The sequence below is a fragment of the Cyclopterus lumpus genome, chromosome 3 (genome assembly GCF_009769545.1).
Source record: "Cyclopterus lumpus isolate fCycLum1 chromosome 3, fCycLum1.pri, whole genome shotgun sequence".
Lineage (NCBI taxonomy): Eukaryota > Metazoa > Chordata > Actinopteri > Perciformes > Cyclopteridae > Cyclopterus > Cyclopterus lumpus.
In genome coordinates, this window is record NC_046968.1 from 31,315,128 (window position 1) to 31,335,744 (window position 20,617).

General features: G+C 43.9%; 1 protein-coding gene across 1 annotated transcript in view; it reads right to left on the reverse strand.

Moving 5' to 3' along the window:
* Window positions 1-6,485, reverse strand: part of cngb1a (cyclic nucleotide gated channel subunit beta 1a) — a 44,790-nt gene extending 38,305 nt beyond the window's left edge. The window contains exons 1-5 of the mRNA XM_034529828.1: window positions 6,310-6,485; window positions 5,466-5,562; window positions 3,887-4,063; window positions 3,554-3,578; window positions 3,407-3,473 (exon numbers count right to left, since the gene is read on the reverse strand). Of these exons, the coding sequence (XP_034385719.1) occupies window positions 3,407-3,473; window positions 3,554-3,578; window positions 3,887-4,063; window positions 5,466-5,562; window positions 6,310-6,485 (542 nt within the window). The remainder of the gene's footprint in view (window positions 1-3,406; window positions 3,474-3,553; window positions 3,579-3,886; window positions 4,064-5,465; window positions 5,563-6,309) is intronic.
* Window positions 6,486-20,617: the final 14,132 nt, after the last annotated feature.

Consider the following 20,617-nt stretch of genomic DNA (forward strand, 5'->3'; position numbering starts at 1 on the left):
CTGCTCAAATTGAATCAACATCAATAACCCTTGCATCGCCTTCACTTTATATACTTTATACTCATTTATATATACACTGTATACACTTATTTTTTTCATTTTCGTTATTATTTAAATTCCGAAATGTAATATGCTCTGCTATTTTATTGTACATATGTAAACATGTTTGCTAGTACTCCATCCATCTATCCATCTATCCATCTTTCCACCGATCCATCCATCCATTCAATTCAATTCAGTTTATTTTGTATAGCCCAATATCACAAATTACAAATTTGCCTCAGAGGGCTTTACAATCTGTACACATACGACATCCCTGTCCCAGGACCTCACATCCATCCATCCATCTATCTGATGGAGGATGGATGTTCGATGGATACAAGGATAGAAGGATGGTAATGATGTAAATGGTATATGGACATGTACTTAAGACTACTCAAAGCACTTTCACACTAAATGCCATCATTCACCCATTCACACCAATTCATACATACACTGATGGGAGGAGCTAAGGTGTCACCTGTTAGCTACCATCAGGAGTAGCTAACATTCATACACACATTCATACACTATTGTCACACCTACGGGAGCAATTGCACCAAACCCCAGAGGACGGAAGAATGATGAATGATGGATGGATATTTTTAAAGTGATAAAACGCTGTATTGGTTTGTAATGTGATTATCAAAATTGAGTCGAGTATCCAAAATAATAAGGTTTCTGACTTGCTCGCTGTATTTCAGAGACAATAAATATAAATGTCCTGTTTCTGCCTTTTAGGACTACGAGTATCTCAGTCTAGACTGTATTCAGCTTTTAAAAATTGCATCAGCATGTTTCCCACTTAAGCTTGTAATATATGACACTAACACAACAAAGGTCAACCAAACCTCACAAGCAGCATCTCAGAAAGGTTTATATTTAAATGAACGTCCAGCATTTTGAACGTGTTCATTATGAAGAGACTTTAGGAAAAGACGAGTTATATTTGGTGGATGAAAAGAAAAACACAAACTCAAATGCTGCCTGAGATCTGAGATGTGTCCACACTGCCCCACCCACACCTTGATCTTCAGCCTGCATTATAGTTATTTACATCTCAAACTGTACATGTTAGTATCTTCCTATTGAATCAATCAACATGTACTAACTTTTCAGTGTCAGCAGCAGGTTTTGGTGCCGGAGCAGGTTTTGGTGCCGGAGCCTCTCCTGTTGAAAGAAACAGTGTCAGGTTTGCAGCATTTATTCTCTCTGAGGTAAACATGTCACGATGATCTGAAGATGACCTTTCGTTGAAGCTTCAGGGTTCTCGTTAACTTCTATCTTTGAGCGAACATGAATCTCCGGCTGAGGAACCACCTTCTCTAGACCATGTTTAATCCAGTCCATCATCCTGTCAGTCACACAAACACACATGTTCAAATATCACAAATATATTACTGACCCAAAAACTAATTTATTGTGGCCACCAAAACAATAATGTGACAGATTTCAGGCTCCAGAAACAGTCTAGAAAGCTTCTCAAATCAAGTTCTACTGTCTTGTGTATATATTTACCTTCCACCAGTGTTTCTACCCCTAAATAAACAAGACTGTATATTTAATGCCCCACTAGAGAGCTGCGCTCACTAAATGTGGGGCTACTTGTGGTTCCCAGAGTCCTAAAAAGTAGGATGGGAGCCAAAGCCTTCAGTTATCAAGCTCCTCTTTTATGGAACCAGCTTCCACTTTCAGTCCTGGAGGCAGACACAGTCACCTCATTCAAGAATAGACTTAAGACTTTCCTCTTTAATAGTGCTTATAGTTAGGGCTGAATCAGGTTTGCCCTGGTCCAGCCCCTTGATATGCTGCTATAGGCTTATAGGCTGCTGGGGGATGTTTTAGGATACACTGAGCACCTATCTCCTCTTCTCTCTCTCCTTATGGATGAATTTACATCTCTCCATTGCACCTTATTAACTCTGCTTCCTCCCCGGAAGTGTGACTTCACGTCTCATAGGGTCCATTGGACCTGGAGGTGTCTGATGCTGGTGAGCCGGCCTCCCGCGTTGGCCCTGCTGATGCCCCGCCCCCTCCTCTCTACCTCCTTCTGTTTCATGGATTGGAGTTCCATTCATACATTGTCATATGCATGTAATGTGTTTATGTAACTCTGTAACTCTGTTCATCTGGTCACATGACATCTATTCATCTGTCCATCCGGGGAGAGGGATCCTCCTCTGTTGCTCTCCTGAAGGGTTCTTCCCTTTTTTCCCTGTCAAAGGTTATTTTTGGGGAGTTTTTCCTGATCCGATGTGAGGTCAAAGGTCAGGTATGTCGTATGTGTACAGATTGTAAAGCCCTTTGAGGGGAGTTTGTAATTTGTGATATTGGGCTATACAAAATAAACTGAATTAAATTTAACTGAAAGTCATTGAAGTATTTTATGGTATGAGGTCTTGTGTGGTTGAGACACGGTCAACAACACTTTGTTGTTTGTTTCTGCTTGTTGTTGAGCTGATGTTATTTACCAGCTGTTTCCTGCTTAACAACCTTCCTCCTTGGAAGGAGGAGAGTGAATATCAGGTCTCAGCCACAGTAGCTTTAAATTGAATCAATGTGATGGTATAGCAGAAGTCTTTCTGAACACCTTTTTATCTGAAAACACGGAGTTCCTTGATGGCACTTTGTGTCCCATGAGGTCTAAACAGTTTGAAAGGAGGCTCCTCCCAAAGACATCTCTGAGTATATGCTCTCCTATTTACAAACGAGTTTAAATGTCAGCCTCGGAAATCTATCTGCTTGTCCAGAAGAATCCCAATAACGGGGCAATGGGGACTCAGTGGGGAGAGTGGGCCGTCCTTTAGCCACGAGGTTTCATCCCGGGTCCTGGGGGCTTTCAAGCAGCGTTCTACTCAGGATGCTGAGGCCAAGCTTCATGACTGTAAATTACCTTTAAATGGCCTAAAGTTGCTTAGAACAGGTATTACAACCAATATAAAGTTGTATGTACATTAACTTTACATTACCTTTACAGACAGGGTTCTATTGGTTGTAATAGAAAGCTGTATGTAAATGACCTTTACATTACATTTACAGACAGGTTTCTATTGGTTATGACACATGTTATAACCAATACAAACCTGTACTTAAATTACCTTTACATACAGGTTTCTTTTTTTTTTTATAACAGAACACTGTATGTAAATAAACTTTACCTACAGCTTATATATATAACAGGCTTATAACAGGTGTTCTGTCAGGAGATGCTCTAGACCACTTAACTAACAGTGGATTGTATTATTCTACTGCTGTATTTCTTATCAATAATATCAATAATAATCAATAATCATACCATCCAGACTGCTGTTCCACTTTGACCGTGTGCGAGGTAATAATAAGGACACACACACATACACACACACACCTGGGTGGCAGTGGCTTGTGATCCTCTTGGAGTAGCTCCTCCTCCACAGGGACCTGAAGCTCTGCAGCTGAAAGAAACCAGTGATTCATTGATTCTATTTACTTAATGTAACATCTCAGCTGTAGGAATTTTCTGATTGGTTCTCACCTGTTGAAGCTGCTGTTTGCTGGACCTGAAGAGAAACAAACACACAAGGTCACATGAGCAGCAGCCAGGAAGTTATAATGTTGTTTGTTGTAGGAAAAAATGACATCAGGGTTTCCTATGACGTCATCAAAACAGAAAGCCTGCATTACAAACTTTCACCATGTAAGGTGGATCACAGGAAGTATAGTATCCAGAGTACACCTTTTATACATGTTTAATACATATATATATATATATATATATATATATATATATATATATATATATATATATATATTCATCTACTATATTCATACTCTATATCCTGACGTCCTGCAGCTGGTGCTCATGTACCTCAGTGGGCTGCTGAGCTGCTGGAGTCTCCTTCCTGTTTATATCGGGCTGAGGGACCACTTTCTCCAGACCCTGAGCGATCCAAGCCATCATCCCTTTTCTGTGGTGCAAGACAATAGAAACCAGCATTGATGTCTTTGACGACCAGAGGTTGAGAATCATCCAGACGGTGACGATCTGAACAAATATGATGAGGATCATGTGATCTGCGAAAGCATCTGATGGCTTTGGGTCACTTTCAGTGAGAATCAACTCAGTGTCTTTATTCCTGGTTATGACTTACCAGAATATTAATGACTGCCAGACAACTAATCGATGGAATAAAGGTGAAAGTGAAAGAGAAGCTATGCTCTAAGGTTTGTTTATTAAGCAGCTCACTATTTGGCTTTTTTCCTGCTGACAGGGTTTTTAAAGCAACTCACTATTTTTACATTTCATGTCATTTAGCTGACGCTTTTATCCAAAGCGACTTACAATCATGTTCCATTCATGCACTGTAGGGGACATGTAGCTACAGGGAACAATTCAGGGTTAAGTGTCTTGCTCACAGACACATGGACTAGAGCAGGGATTGAACAACCAACCCTCTGGTTGAAAGAGGGACTTGCTAACCACTGACCCACAGTCACCCCTATTTGCCCATATGTTGGTAAAGCTGCTCACTATTTGGCATTCAGCCTCTGAATAGCTTTATACAGTAGCTCTGTATTTGGCAATCCTTCTGTTGATGAGTTCATAAAGCAGCTCACTATTTGGCATTCTGCCTCTGAATGGCTATATGCAGCACCTCACTATATGGCAGTCTGTTTGTTGATGGGTTCATGAGGATCTCTTTATTATGCCATGATTACTCACTCTTCTTCAGGTTCACTGTCGTCCACAGAGAAGAGAGAACACAGAGGGAACACCAGTAAACATCCAGTTCATACAAACTTTAACTATCAGTAAACCAGGACATACTTGTTGTCTGGACTGAGACTTCATAACTTCAACAGCCAGTCCAGGAACTTGAGGGTTCCAACATCAAGGATCACAATAGATGACATTGTAGTCCAGCATCTGACCAACATCCACAACTGTCCAAGTCTCAACTCTTTGAAACAAGTCCAAGTTAAGGCAATAATCCTTTAAAGCAGTCCCGTTCTAGGTCTAAGGAGTTATCAAAACAAGTCAGAGTTGAGAAAAAAGTATTTTTAAAGGAAGTCTACATCAAGTATCAGTAGTTTCAAGTCAAGTTTAATCATCAAGGTCCATATCAAGTCTTATCAAAACAAGTCCAAAACCAAAGTCAACTCTTATTAAAACAAGTCCAAGACAAGACTCAAGTCTTATTAAAACAAGTCACACACACACATGCGCGCGCACACAGACACAGACACACACACACACACACACACACACACACACACACACGCGCACACAGACACACACACACACACACACACACACACACGTCCTGTACTTACCTGGTGCTTTTGTTTTCCTCCTTTGGACAGAGGTGATGAGGGAAGAAGAAAACATTACAGTGTCAGTGTCTGATGCTGTAACATCTGATCCCGGGTCAGTGTCTGATGCTCACCTTGGTAGAGTTAGCTCGACTGAGCTTTGGAGAGACGGCTCGCTGAGGCAGAGCACCGCTGATCCACGTCAGCACACCAGGAGAACCAGGTGCTGGACTGAGGACAGAAGAGTTTAACTTTTTAATTCACAGTTAGTTTCGAACTGAAACCAAATTGATTGAAATGAATTAATTGACGTGAAAGCATTTTTATATAAAAGACGTGGGTCAAAACAAGGTTTCCACATTGAAGTAATAAAATGTGAAATTTAATAAATAACGAATTGCACGACAGTTTGATGGTGCGTCAATGAAGAAGAACTGAAACGAACTCAAAGCTTCTCAAAGGAAAAGTCGAAGGAAAGAAAAGTGTCAATACAAGAGAGTTAGCAGCTCTGATATATATAGTATTTATATATATATATATATATATATATACAGTATACAATATTACATATATATATAGTATATATATTACATATTGATTAGACAAACCCACAAAGCCTTTCCTTACTATATATACTGTGTATATATATATATATATATATATATATATATATATGTACAACCACGGACAACGGTAGAGAGCTAGTGATATGTATATGCGGGTCATTTTGCGCATGTTGGGCAGTATGCCAGTGCACAGCCCTTGTAGATGTATGTCTTACACACAGTGTGTGTTTTACAGTCATTCTTCGGTGGGCAGATCTGACACCTCCTCCGCTTACTTGCCCTGGGTGGCACGGTGGTGGCTGAGGAGGCGCGGGTGGGTGGGGCAGCTAGTTCCTCGGGTTGATCACGCAATCTGGAGCTTTGTGCAGCTTTCACAACCGCTGTGGACCCATCCGTGCGGGGCAGACGCTACCGTCTCTCCATGAACGGAGACACGACCGCCTTTCCCAGCTGCTCGAGGAACACCCTCCTCTTGTTCCGCTTGCCGGGCATCCAGTCGGGGTTGATCTCTCTCCATATCACGAAGGCGTTGTAGGCGGACACGTCGAGGATGTTGTGGAAGACGAACAGGGGCCAGCGTGCGGTCATCCTTCGGGCAGCTGTACGACCTGGTCACCTTATCAAGGCTTCCCGTCCGCTCAATTGCTAATGTCGCCCTCTGTGTGCCACGTGCTCAGGAGCACCACGTTCTTGCTCTTCTTTGGGAGGTAGGACACAAGCGTGGTGGTCGGCGTGAAGGCAAACTTTGACGAGAAGACGTCTCTGCCTGGATGCGAGCAGTGCCGCCGGGAGCTCGGGCTTGTTCTTTCGAACCGTGCCCACCATGGTGATCTTCCTGACGAGATGCTGTGCGAGTTCGTAGGTGATGAAGTAGTTGTCGCACGTGACATTGTGCCCCCTCAGTCCCTTGGTCACATTGAGCACAACCTGCATCCCCAGGTTTCTCTATGGGCGTCCACCGCTCGGCTTTCCGGTGTAGACTTGCAAACTTTCCAAACCTGCGCAGCTCATGTTCTAACAGCTCGTTCGGTATAAACGGAGACGGTCATCCGCGTGGAGGGAACTGAGAGCGGGGAGACCTGCACATAGCTGTCCCTGATAAACACGGCACATTCTACCAGCTTGTGGTCACAAGCCGCACTGGTCACAAACACAACCACAGCTTTATTCATCCTCGAGGCAAAGGAAAGGTTGTCATGTCCTACCTGCTCTCCGACAACCAGCAGCATCTCCTCTACTGACACGCTGCTGTCCGGTGGAACTACCCGGACTCCTCTACCGACACGCTGCTGTCTGTTGGAACTACCCGGACTCCTCTACCGACACGCTGCTGTCCGGTGGAACTACCCGGACTCCTCTACCGACACGCTGCTGTCCGGTGGAACTACCCGAACTCCTCTACCGACACGCTGCTGTCCAGTGGAACTACCCGGTCTCCTCTACCGACATGCTGCTGTCTGGTGGAACTACCCGGACTCCTTTACCGACACGCTGCTGTCCGGTGGAACTACCCGGACTCCTCTACCGACACGCTGCTGTCCGGTGGAACTACCCGGACTCCTCTACCGACACGCTGCTGTCCGGTGGAACTACCCGGACTCCTCTACCTACACGCTGCTGTCCGGTGGAACTACCCGAATCCTCTACTGACATGCTGCTGTCCGGTGGAACTACCCGGACTCCTCTACCGACACACTGCTGTCCGGTGGAACTACCCCGACTCCTTTACCGACACGCTGCTGTCCGGTGGAACTACCCGGACTCCTCTACCGACACACTGCTGTCCGGTGGAACTACCCGGTCTCCTCTACCGACATGCTGCTGTCTGGTGGAACTACCCGGACTCCTCTACTGACACGCTGCTGTCCGGTGGAACTACCCCGACTCCTTTACCGACACGCTGCTGTCCGGTGGAACTACCCGGACTCCTCTACCGGAGGGACAAGCGTGGTGTCTCAGAGGACGCCATCCTTAACATTGGTTTGTGTGTTTCATGGTGGGTATCAGTAACTCACCCGTTCTCCTCGGCGTCCCGAGCCTCCAGACTGGGTTTGTCTTTCAGAGCTGTAAATAAAATATTGATGTTTCTGTTTGTGAAGAATAAAACAAACTGAACTACATCACTTTCACTGCGTTTATGTCTTACCCTCATTTTTGCACTCATCTTGAAATTTCACTTTCTTTTCCTGTCGAAAACATAAAATAATGTTATCTTACACATATAAAAATGTATTTATTATTTATTTGTTTAACTAAAACACATTACATATGTAGCTATTATATATTTTATTCCTATTTCTGAAGTCATTAATGTCCACGATTTATAAATTTGGAAAATGTTTACATATAAAAGCAAGAAATATCAAAATATCTACAAATTAATTTAAAATAAAAGTGTCTGTCAATCAAAAAATACCAACACATTCCTTGAGTTTTTGACATTGAGACATTGGCGTCTCCCCGAAGTATAAAAGAAGACTCTGTCGTCTATGCACATATTCATAAACTTAAAAACTTTTACAACAAAATGAAATTAACAAAAACATAAATGATAAAGGGGGTGTGACTTACAGCGACAGGTGGCGTGGTCGTGGAAAGGGGTGGGGTTGAAGCAGGGGCTGGGCCAGCCGTTGCTTTCAGCTCTTTCTGATCTTTCTGATCTTCAGCTGTTGAAGGCGGCTGAGGAACCACCTTCACCACCCAGCTCAACATCCTGGCTCACTGCTGGGTATAAAGTTCAACTGTCATCCAATGCATGCTGCTGGACTCATTAGAGTCACTATTCATGTGAGTTATTAGAGTCACTAAAGTCACGAGTCATGTGAGTCATTAGAGTCAGTAGAGTCACTATTCATGTGAGTTATTAGAGTCACTAAAGTCACAAGTCATGTGAGTCATTAGAGTCACTAGAGTCACTATTCATGTGAGTTATTATAGTCACTAAAGTCACTAGTCACATGAGTTATTAGAGTCACTCGTCACGTGAGTCATTAGAGTCAACACTCTGTGCCGCACACGTCCAACACAATGCCCCTCAAACGTCCAACAGAGCCTTCAGTTATCAAGCTCCTCTTTTATGGAACCAGCTCCCACTTTCAGTCCGGGAGGCAGACACAGTGACTTAATTTAAGAGTAGACTTAAGACTTTCCTCTTTAATAGTGCTTATAGTTAGGGCTGAATCAGGTTTGCCCAGGTCCAGCCCCTAGATATGCTGCTATAGGCTTATAGGCTGCTGGGGGATGTTTTAGGATACACTGAGCACCTATCTCCTCTTCTCTCTCTCCTTATGGATGAATTTACATCTCTCCATTGCACCTTATTAACTCTGCTTCCTCCCCGGAGTCTTTGTGACTTCACGTCTCATAGGGTCCATTGGACCTGGAGGTGTCTGATGCTGGTGAGCCGGCCTCCCGCATTGGTCCTGCTGATGCCCCGCCCCCCCTCCTCTCTACCTCATTCTGTTTCATGGATTGGAGTTCCATTCATACATTGTCATATTCATGTAATGTGTTTATGTAACTCTGTAACTCTGTTCATTCTGTACACATGACATCTATTGCTTCTGTCCATCCGGGGAGAGGGATCCTCCTCTGTTGCTCTCTTGAAGGTTTCTTCCCTTTTTTCCCTGTCAAAGGTTATTTTTGGGGAGTTTTTCCTGATCCGATGTGAGGTCAAAGTTCAGGGATGTCGTATGTGTACAGATTGTAAAGCCCTCTGAGGATAATTTGTAATTTGTGATATTGGGCTATACAAAATAAACTGAATTGAATGTAATGAGCCGAAGGGAGGAGTGTGACAAGGGTGATGGCCGAAAGCTCTCATGTGTGTTTTAAATAATGTATTGTTTTTTATTGTTTTAAACCTCTTTCTCTGAATGAATACTTTTAGAGTGGAAAGTTTAAATGTGACTGGAGCCAGAGATGTAAAGAAGAGAACATCTATATATGAATTTTAAAAAAATGAAAAGTATTGATGTTCTCTTCTTGCAAGAAACTCACAGCAACAGCACCAATGACGCTGACTGAAGGAGGGAGTGGGAAGGGGAAGTCCTCCTGAGTCACCACACAAACCTCAGTGGAGGAGTGGGCTTCCTCTTCTCCAGGTCTTTTATCCCGGTTTCACTGGAGGTCAAACACATCATCGAGGGGAGGTTGTTTTTAATTAAAGCACGGTTCGACCTTTTTACTGTTGTTTTTATCAATGTGTATGCTCCAGCAGAGAGGAAGCTGTTTTTACAAAAAGTTTATCTTGTTTTAAGTGGCTGTGACACGGAGGATTTTTTATTCTTGGTCCAGCTTCACAGCAGGTTCTGAGGCAGCTGGTCCATTCTCATGGACTCACCTAGAAGGATGCATGCTGACTGTCGACAGTACACATGGTCCCGCTTTAGAGAGGGAAGGATCTCCTCAGCCAGGTTAGACCATATTTATGTTTTTAAGCACCATTTTAATATTTTTAAAATGTGCAGTATTGTTCCTGACGGTTTTACTGATCATTCTTTGCTTTTGTGTCATGTTTCTATTAGAAAACTTTGACCCAAAAGCGCGTATTGGCATTTTAATTCAGTTTTACCTCTCTCTACCTCCTTCTGTTTCATGGATTGGAGTTCCATTCATATGTTATATGTGTACAGATTGTAATTTTGTAGAGGCACATTTGTAATTTGTGATATTGGGCTATACAAAATAAACTGGATTGAAACTGAATATTGTCCCTCAGACGTCCAACACATTGTCCCACATACGTCCAACATATTGTCCCTCAGACGTCCAACACTCTGTCCCTCAGATGTCCAACACAATGTCCCTCAAACATCCAACATATTGTCCCTCAGACGTCCAACACATTGTCCCACATACGTCCAACATATTGTCCCTCAGACGTCCAACACTCTGTCCCTCAGATGTCCAACAATGTCCCTCAAACATCCAACATATTGTCCCTCAGACGTCCACCACTCTGTAACTCAAACGTCCAACACATTGTCCCTCAAACATCCAACATATTGTCCCTCAGACGTCCACCACTCTGTTACTCAAACGTCCAACACATTGTCCCTCAAACATCCAGCATATTGTCCCTCAGACGTCCACCACTCTGTAACTCAAACATCCAACATATTGTCCCTCAGACGTCCACCACTCTGTAACTCAAATGTCCAACACATTGTCCCTCAAACATCCAACACATTCTCCCTCAAACATCTAACATATTGTCCCTCAGACGTCCACCACTCTGTAACTCAAACGTCCAACACATTGTCCCTCAAACATCCAACATATTGTCCCTCAGATGTCCAGCACTCTGTAACTCAAATGTCCAACACATTGTCCCTCAGACGTCCACCACTCTGTTACTCAAACGTCCAACACATTGTCCCTCAAACATCCAACATATTGTCCCTCAGACGTCCAGCACTCTGTAACTCAAATGTCCAACACATTGTCCCTCAGACGTCCACCACTCTGTTACTCAAACGTCCAACACATTGTCCCTCAAACATCCAACATATTGTCCCTCAGACGTCCAGCACTCTGTAACTCAAATGTCCAACACATTGTCCCTCAGACGTCCACCACTCTGTTACTCAAACGTCCAACACATTGTCCCTCAAACATCCAACATATTGTCCCTCAGACGTCCACCACTCTGTTACTCAAACGTCCAACACATTGTCCCTCAGACGTCCAACATATTGTCCCTCAGACGTCCACCACTCTGTAACTCAAACGTCCAACACATTGTCCCTCAGACGTCCAACATATTGTCTCTCAGACGTCCACCACTCTGTAACTCAAACATCCAACACATTGTCCCTCACGTGTCAAACACTCTGTCCCTCAGACGTCCACACTGGCCTACAGTGGAACCTTGAGCGAAACAGTTTGAAGGAAAACTGACCAAACCTCCATATTTGATGAGTTGGGAGTGAAACTTTATACTTTAAAATAAAACCCTTTGAGGCTTAAAATGAAATATACATTATTAGTAATCGTCTCTCTTTATGAAGCTTACATCTGAGCCTCTTGGTGCTTAGAGGCATTTGGATCATGTCTGGCTGAGTTTCAGCCTCAATGACCCTAATCCCCCACAGGCTGCTCCTGTGTCACAGTGATAGTGGGCATACTGTTGGATCTTAAGCAGAGAGAAAACCTACCAGTGAACCAGTGGACCAGTCAGACAACTGACCAGTTTAGTAGTTAATCGTTATACAGTGAGCGAACCAACAATTGAACATGTCAATCAGTGTACCAGGCAGTTAGATAGGTAGGTAGTTGGTAGGTTGGCCGGTCAGCTCATCAATAAGTTAGCTGGTTAATTAATTAACCAGTTGGCCAGTCATCCATCCAAGAGACCAGTTAGCCAGCAGTTAATACCAGTGAGTTAACTAGCTAGTGAACCAGTGGACCAGTCGGCCAGTCATCTGGGACTACAGATGAACAATAGCCTCTGACGCATTTACAGAAATTATGTGCACTGTCCCTTATCAAATAAACCCAACTAATCCAGGTGACCAGTTAACCACCAGTTAACACCAGTGAGTAAACCAGTCTCTGGAGAGAAGACTTCTAGTACATCCACAGTAGACGTTGATTCATCTCAGTTTGGTCTGGCAGAATTTGGTTGCATGTTGGGACCTCCGGCTGTGTTCCAGAACCGGACGGTGAGCCGGATCTGGACCATATAATGTTGGGTTTGTGCGCTCAGAACTCCAGTTACCAGCACTTTGATCACCTCTGGTTCTAGCATCAACACCCTGATCTGGGCCGTGGTCTTTGGAGGGTTCATTTATTCAGGCCTGAAAGGTATTTAGAATATGGAACCGGTCCACCATGAGAGGTCCATCAGACCATCAGAGTCCAGTTAACAGGATCCAGGTTGTTGTCTGTCCAAACCAGTCTGGTGTCCTGTAAGGCTTTTGTTGAACAACCCAAATTGATGTTTCTCCTGATGCTGAAGATGCAGATAACCTGTATGAAGTTAACCCTAACCCATAGTCAGACCAGAAGCAGATCGTTGACTGATGAGACGGGTCAGTCCTTTTTTTCTTAACTCAATGGGAATCACATTTTCTATTTAAACTCTCAGTTCTAGGTTACCTAAAACACATTACTCATTATTATTAGGATTAATTTATGTCACCAGAAAGAGAACCTAAATCGTTTCAGATCAACCAAACTGAACTAAAATAAACCAGCAGACACAACAATGATCCACTGTCCTGCTTTGGGGTGTAGCGTAGTGGTGTAGGTTGGTCTGGTCTTTGTGCTGGTGGTCTCTTGGCCTACCTGAGGTCTAGGTAAGTATAGTCTATGTGCTGGTGGTCTCTCGCCCTACCTCGAGTCTAGGTGTGTGTTGTCTTTGGGCTGGTGGTCTCTCGGCCTACCTGAGGTGTTCAGTCAGGGTCCAGCAGCATTCCTCAGAGTTGGAGTGAAGACGCTGTGAAGAACTGCAGGGCTCTAAACGCTGTGGGAGGATTATGGAGGAACTCTGCTAACAGGATTACAGAGGAGCTAAAGGGCAGATAGGGACAGACAGAGAGAGAGAGAGAGAGAGAGACCGACAGAGAGAGAGAGAGAGAGATTTTATTTTTATTTTTCACAAACACTATATTTACATACTTGTACTTTTTCCAATTTCTACAAATAAAGTACTAATGCTTTAAAATCACAGGTTGCTTTGTTTTGTAAAAAAAAAATACACATAATTTATCTGATAAAAACAACAGAACAAACAATATTATTAAAACATCAACGTTTTTTATAAAGCGTCTAAGTCTCCAATGTGTTTATGAAAGCTGAACTCCAGCCAGAGTCTAGCCCTGATGTTACAGAGCCACACTGCCCTGTTCTCCTGCCCCTCCCTGTTGTCCTGCCCTCCCTGTTCTCCTGCCCCTCCCTGTTCTCCTGCCTCTCCCTGTTGTCCTGCCCCTCCCTGTTCTCCTGCCCCACCCTGTTCTCCTGCCTCTCCCTGTTCTCCTGCCCCCTCCCTGTTTCTCCTGCCTCTCCCTGTTCTCCTGCCCCTCCCTGTTCTCCTGCCCCTCCCTGTTCTCCACTTGTTTCTTCCTGCTTAGATAAATGGCTATTTTCCCCGAGAAAGATAGTTGAGGAGCATTAAAAAGACTAAAAAAAAATGTTAAAAGAGAGAAGAAACCTGAAAGTCTCTTGCACTCAGTAAAAACATGGTAGATAGTTTCCCGAAGGTCACAGAAGGGGCACCGGCTCAGGACAGCGGGATTAAGAACAGAAATAAAAGCATTGGAGGCGACAGCACCGTGTAAAAAGTGCTTTGTGCAACGTACATGTTTCTGGGTGTGTCGTAGCAAGCAGGCGGCCGGTGAGTTCCCCCAGCCCCGGGCTCAGGGAGATCTCGGGGAAAGGGTCTGCAGGGTCCGGCTCAACTTCTCCTTCGCTCTAGTCCATGAGGAGGCTTCTCTCCTTCCCGGTCAGCCTCTGTCTCCACAGCTCCAGGAGCTTCCTCGCCACCTGGGCAGAATGCAGACCCAGAAGAGGGCCCAGGGCCGGGGGGGTCGCTCAGCATCGGCCCAACTGCATCCACCAGCTGCTGCAGGCACAGGGTCTGTGACCTCAGCATTGGCCCGTCAGTCCAGGGGTGACGCTGCTGTTGATGTTCCACCACTGCATAATACTGCTAAAATCGCTCTTCCTCAGCCTAAAAACACTCCAGAAATAAATAAGAACCTCTCTAAAATTCTTATCAAAGACTAAAACTGAATTAAAATGCCAATACGCGCTTTTGGGTCAAATGTTTCTAATAGAAACATGACACAAAAGCAAAGAATGATCAGTAAAACCGGCAGGAACAATACTGCACATTTTAAAATATTAAAATGGTGCTTAAAAACATAAATATGGTCTAACCTGGCTGAGGAGATCCTTCCCTCTCTAAAGCGGGACCATGTGTACTGTCGGCAGTCAGCATGCATCCTTCTAGGTGAGTCCATGAGAATGGACCAGCTGCCTCAGAACCTGCTGTGAAGCTGGACCAAGAATAAAAAAATCCTCCGTGTCACAGCACTTAAAACAAGATAAACTTTTTGTAAAAAACAGCTTCCTCTCTGCTGGAGCATACACATTGATAAAAACAACAGTAAAAAGGTCGAACCGTGCTTTAATTAAAAACAACCTCCCCTCGATGATGTGTTTGACCTCCAGTGAAACCGGGATAAAAGACCTGGAGAAGAGGAAGCCCACTCCTCCACTGAGGTTTGTGTGGTGACTCAGGAGGACTTCCCCTTCCCACTCCCTCCTTCAGTCGGCGTCATTGGTGCTGTTGCTGTGAGTTTCTTGCAAGAAGAGAACATCAATACTTTTCATTTTTTAAAATTCATATATAGATGTTCTCTTCTTTACATCTCTGGCTCCAGTCACATTTAAACTTTCCACTCTAAAAGTATTCATTCAGAGAAAGAGGTTTAAAACAATAAAAAACAATACATTATTTAAAACACACATGAGAGCTTTCGGCCATCACCCTTGTCACACTCCTCCCTTCGGCTCATTACATTCAATTCAGTTTATTTTGTATAGCCCAATATCACAAATTACAAATTATCCTCAGAGGGCTTTACAATCTGTACACATACGACATCCCTGAACTTTGACCTCACATCGGATCAGGAAAAACTCCCCAAAAATAACCTTTGACAGGGAAAAAAGGGAAGAAACCTTCAGGAGAGCAACAGAGGAGGATCCCTCTCCCCGGATGGACAGAAGCAATAGATGTCATGTGTACAGAATGAACAGCATTCCCAAAGTTACATAAACACATTACATGAATATGACAATGTATGAATGGAACTCCAATCCAAGAAACAGAAGGAGGTAGAGAGGAGGGGGGGGGCAGGGCATCAGCAGGGCCAATGCGGGAGGCCGGCTCACCAGCATCAGACACCTCCAGGTCCAATGGACCCTATGAGACGTGAAGTCACACTTCCGGGGAGGAAACAGAGTTAATAAGGTGCAATGGAGAGATATAAATTCATCCATAAGTAGAGAGAGAAGAGGAGATAGGTGCTCAGTGTATCCTAAAACATCCCCCAGCAGCCTATAAGCCTATAGCAGCATATCTAGGGGCTGGACCAGGGCAAACCTGATTCAGCCCTAACTATAAGCACTATTAAAGAGGAAAGTCTTAAGTCTATTCTTGAATGAGGTGACTGTGTCTGCCTCCAGGACTGAAAGTGGAAGCTGGTTCCATAAAAGAGGAGCTTGATAACTGAAGGCTCTGGCTCCCATCCTACTTTTTAGGACTCTAGGAACCACGAGTAGCTCCGCATTTAGTGAGCAGCTCTCTAGTGGGGCAATATGGTACTACAAGCTCCTTAAGATATGATGGTGCATCACCAATCAAGGCTTTGTAGGTGAGGAGAAGAATTTTAAATGTGATTCTTGATTTTACAGGGAGCCACTGCAGAGCAGCTAATACAGGAGTCATGTGATCTATTTTCTTAGTTTTTGTGAGTACAGGAGCTGCAGCATGGGAAGCATATATAAGGTAAATATAATTGGTCCAAGCACAGAACCTTGTGGAACTCCGTGATTAACGTTGGTGGTCATTGAGGCTTCATCGTTTACAAATACAAATTGAGATCCATCTGATAAATAGGATTCAAACCAACTTAGTGCGGTACCTGAAATGCCAATCGACTGATCCAGTCTCTGTAATAGGATGTCATGACGTGTCGAACGAAGCACTAAGGTCTAACAAGACCAGTACAGAGATGAGTCCTTTATCTGATGCAATTAGGAGGTCATTAGTAATCTTCACTAGTGCTGTCTCTGTGCTGTGGTGTTTTCTAAATCCTGACTGAAACTCCTTAAATAAACTATTCTGATGTAGAAAGTCGCACAACTGATTTGCGACTACTTTCTCAAGGATCTTAGAGAGGAAGGGAAGGTTAGAGATTGGTCTGTAGTTAGCCAACACCTCTGGATCAAGAGTGGGCTTCTTCAGGAGAGGTTTAATTACAGCTACTTTGAAGGAATGTGGTACATGGCCTGTTAGCAAAGATACATTAACAATATCCAGCAGAGAGGTGCCAATTAAAGGCAACATGTCTTTAAGCAGCCTCGTTGGGATGGGGTCTAAGAGACAGGTAGACGGTTTAGAAGTAGAAACCGTTGAGGACAATTGGTCTAGGTTAATGGGAGAAAAGCTATCCAAATATACACCAGGGCATACAGCCGTTTCCAAGGCAACGCCACTTGATGACAGATCGGCAGTAGTTGAGGGCAAGAGATCATCAATCTTGCCTCTAATAGTTAAAATCTTTCATTGAAGAAGTTCATGAAGTCATTACTACTGAGGTCTATAGGAATACACGGCTCCACAGAGCTGTGACTCTCTGTCAGCCTGGCTACAGTGCTAAAGAGAACCCTGGGGTTGTTCTTATTTTTCTCTATTACTGATGAGTAATAGGCTGCTCTGGCATTACGGATGTTTTAAGACTATCTCGCCAAACTAAGCGTGATTCTTCCAGATTGGTGGAACGCCATATACTTTAAAGCTTTCATGAAGTTTGCTTTAGGTCGCAGGTCTGAGGGTTCTACCAGGGAGCAAACCTCCTTTGTCTCACCGTCTTTTTCTTCAGTGGGGCTATCGAGTCTAGTGTCATTCTCAGTGAGCCTGTAGCACTATTGACAAGATGATCCATCTGGGACGGACTAAAGTTAGCACAGGAGTCCTCTGTCACATTGAGACGTGGTATTGAATCAAATGCAGAAGGAATTGCTTCTTTAAATGTAGCTACAGCACTGTCAGTTAGACATCTGGGGTAGAAACTTTGGACTAACGGTGTATACTCCGGGAGTATAAACTCAAAAGTTATGAGGTAATGGTCTGACAGAAGAGGGTTCTGTGGGAAGACCTCCAAATGCTCAATGTCAATGCCACATGCAAGAACAAGGTGGAGGGTGTGGCCAAAGCAGTGAGTGGGTTTCTGTACTCTGACAGAAGCCAATCGAGTCCAACAATGAGATAAATGCAGTACTAAGGCAATCATTGTCAATATCCACATCCACCCTCGCCGGCCTAGGGACACCCCGTGACACTACAATATATACATATATTCCCTGTAATTCATCTCCTTGTGACTTGTATGCAGGTCTAAAACGCTGCAGAGGTTCTGAAGGAACTGTTTTTGTGTGTTGATGTCAGCAGCTCCAAGTTAAAGCTGTTAACGTGGAGGGGGATAAGCTGCTAACAAGGTTAAGTCTGGCGTCAGCAAAACAGAGGATTGGAGGTCCCTGATCCAGATCACAGAACTGAGAACAGAACAGATCTGTTGCACTTCTCAACCTCCTGAGACCAAACAGGTTTATTAAGTTCATCAGACAAAAAACTGCTCATGTCTTCTTCTGTCTTTTCTTCATCATCACAGTCATTCTGTCCCTTCCTCATCCTCTTCCTCCCCTCTCTGTTTCTATGCATCCTAAATGGAGTTCTAAGTGTTCAGAGCGCCCTCGTTGCGTCTAGTCTGGTCTGGTATGTTGTGGTTCTGTGGATCAGATCACCCTCTTTACCTCTGGTCTGGTATGGTCTGGTACATTGTGGTTCTGTGGATCAAAGCGCACTCCTGTGGATAAACTCTGCATCTGCAGTAACAAGCAGAGGAGCATCTAGCTGCATACGCGAATCAATCTTTTGGTATTTTTCAAGAGAAGTACAGTTCGATAAAACAAGTTTTAATAATTTTTTTGCTTTTCAAGAAGAAAGAAAAAGTTAAATAAAAAGAGAGAAAGAGAGAAGAAAATGAATAAAATTCAAAATAAGGAAATAAAGAACAATCAGTCAATTTGTAAATTCTTTACAGTGGACATACTGTAAAATAGGTCATGGTAGTAAACAAGGGAACGGAGGTTGTGTTTCCAGCAGTAACCACACTGACATTAGGCTTTGTAAAAGTTCAATTCAATTTCAATTCAATTCAATTCAGTTTATTTTGTACAGCCCAATATCACAAAGTTCTTGCCTTCTTCAGTTTCCGGAGGAAGTAGAGGCGCCTCTGTGCTTTCTTTGCCAGGGATTTTGTGTTGACTGTCCACGAGAGGTCCTCACTGATGTCCACCCCCAGAAATTTGGTGGTGCTCACTCTCTCTATGTCAGCACCATTGATGGTCAGTGGTGGGTGTTCATCAATTAGTATATAAATATCGAACAAAAAGTTAGGAAATTAGTGTTTGGTAGGTTATTACTCTGTTCTGTAATATCTGCCACTTTTCTTAGGAGGGACATGTAAAGCAGAAGAGCACAAAACTGAGTGTGGCTCCAGAGTCAACCAAAAATGGAACATCTTTACCCTTTACCCCTTCTCTGGGGTCCGGTCCGCCGCCTACCACTACTCTCAGTCTGAATTTTCCAGGTACCCCCACCAGTCCTTCTTTTACTACCCGGGGTCTGTGGGCACTCCCTTCTCCAGTGCTCAGCTTCTCTGGTTCGTGGGTGCGTGTGTCAAAGTCTCTGCCCCTCAGTCTTCCTCTTGCTTCCCAGTTTTCTCTCTCCTCATGCCTCCCTTCTCTCCCCACATGTTTTGGGTTGTCTTGTTTTCCATCAGCTTCCTCTTCGGACACCATACCACCATACATTGTCAGTGGGGCATCCTCGAGTTTGCGCTGACTAGTTTCTTCCCTCTCTCTCCCAATTAGTTCTTGTTCTTTGCTTCTGAACAGCTCTTTAGCGTGTTCAGCATATGGCAGTATGATGTCCCGGTCCGCCTTCTTCCATGCCACACAACTTTCTCGGACTTCACGGTTTATTTTATTCAGGAAATGTTCTTTTAGATGCACTTCGTACGACTCAAGAGGAGTACTCCCCATTCTGCCTCTTATTAGCCCACTTTGCTGATCAAAGACTATCGTGAGTCTTGCCAAGAAGGTAGCTCATGTCTCCTCCAGCTTCTGATCCAACAACGTGGGGAAGGGAAGGAGGAGGGAAAGGGGAGGGAAGGAGGAAGGAAAGGGAAAAGAAGAGAAAGGGGAAAGAAATGGGAAGGACAGGGACAGGAAGTCTGTTCCAGTCTGATATTGATCTGGTATCAGATGTGAACACCTGGTGCAGTTACCTGAGATGCTAATGATGGACTGGTCCTCCTCGAGCAGTCGGTTGTGTCTCTGACTTCCTGTTGTATTCTTAAAGGGATGAAGATCATCAGCAGTTTAACTTGTCAAATCTGGTGTTTTAGGGTTTAAAACAAATCAGCAAGAGGTGAAGGAGGACAGAAGGAGTGTTCAATCACTTATTTATCTTGACAGTGGGTGACAAAGGGTGGGGGTGCAGTTTTATTAATCTGGTCAAAGTCTTTAGGTCACAGTAAGCCCCGCCCACTCGTACAGCATCAGCTGAGTCTGCAGGTGAATCACTGACGGAGGTGAATCACTGATGGAGGTGGGAGTAGCTCGTAAGTCAGGGTCGTCACAGGAACCTGAACCAACAAAGCTAACACTATCATGCTAATATGTGAAGAGGAAAGGGGGTAATATTGACCACTGTGATGTTTAATAATTATTTAAAATCACATTTCACTAAAACACATCAGCAGAGTTCTAACTCCAACGTACCATCAGTTAGCTTAGCATAATCAGGTAAATCTCAAACACTCTCCATGTGCACTCAGAAATATAACCATGATGTTTTGAAGGCGAGACGCTATAGAGACTTCCTGTTTACACGCTACAGAGACTTCCTGTTTAAATACTAC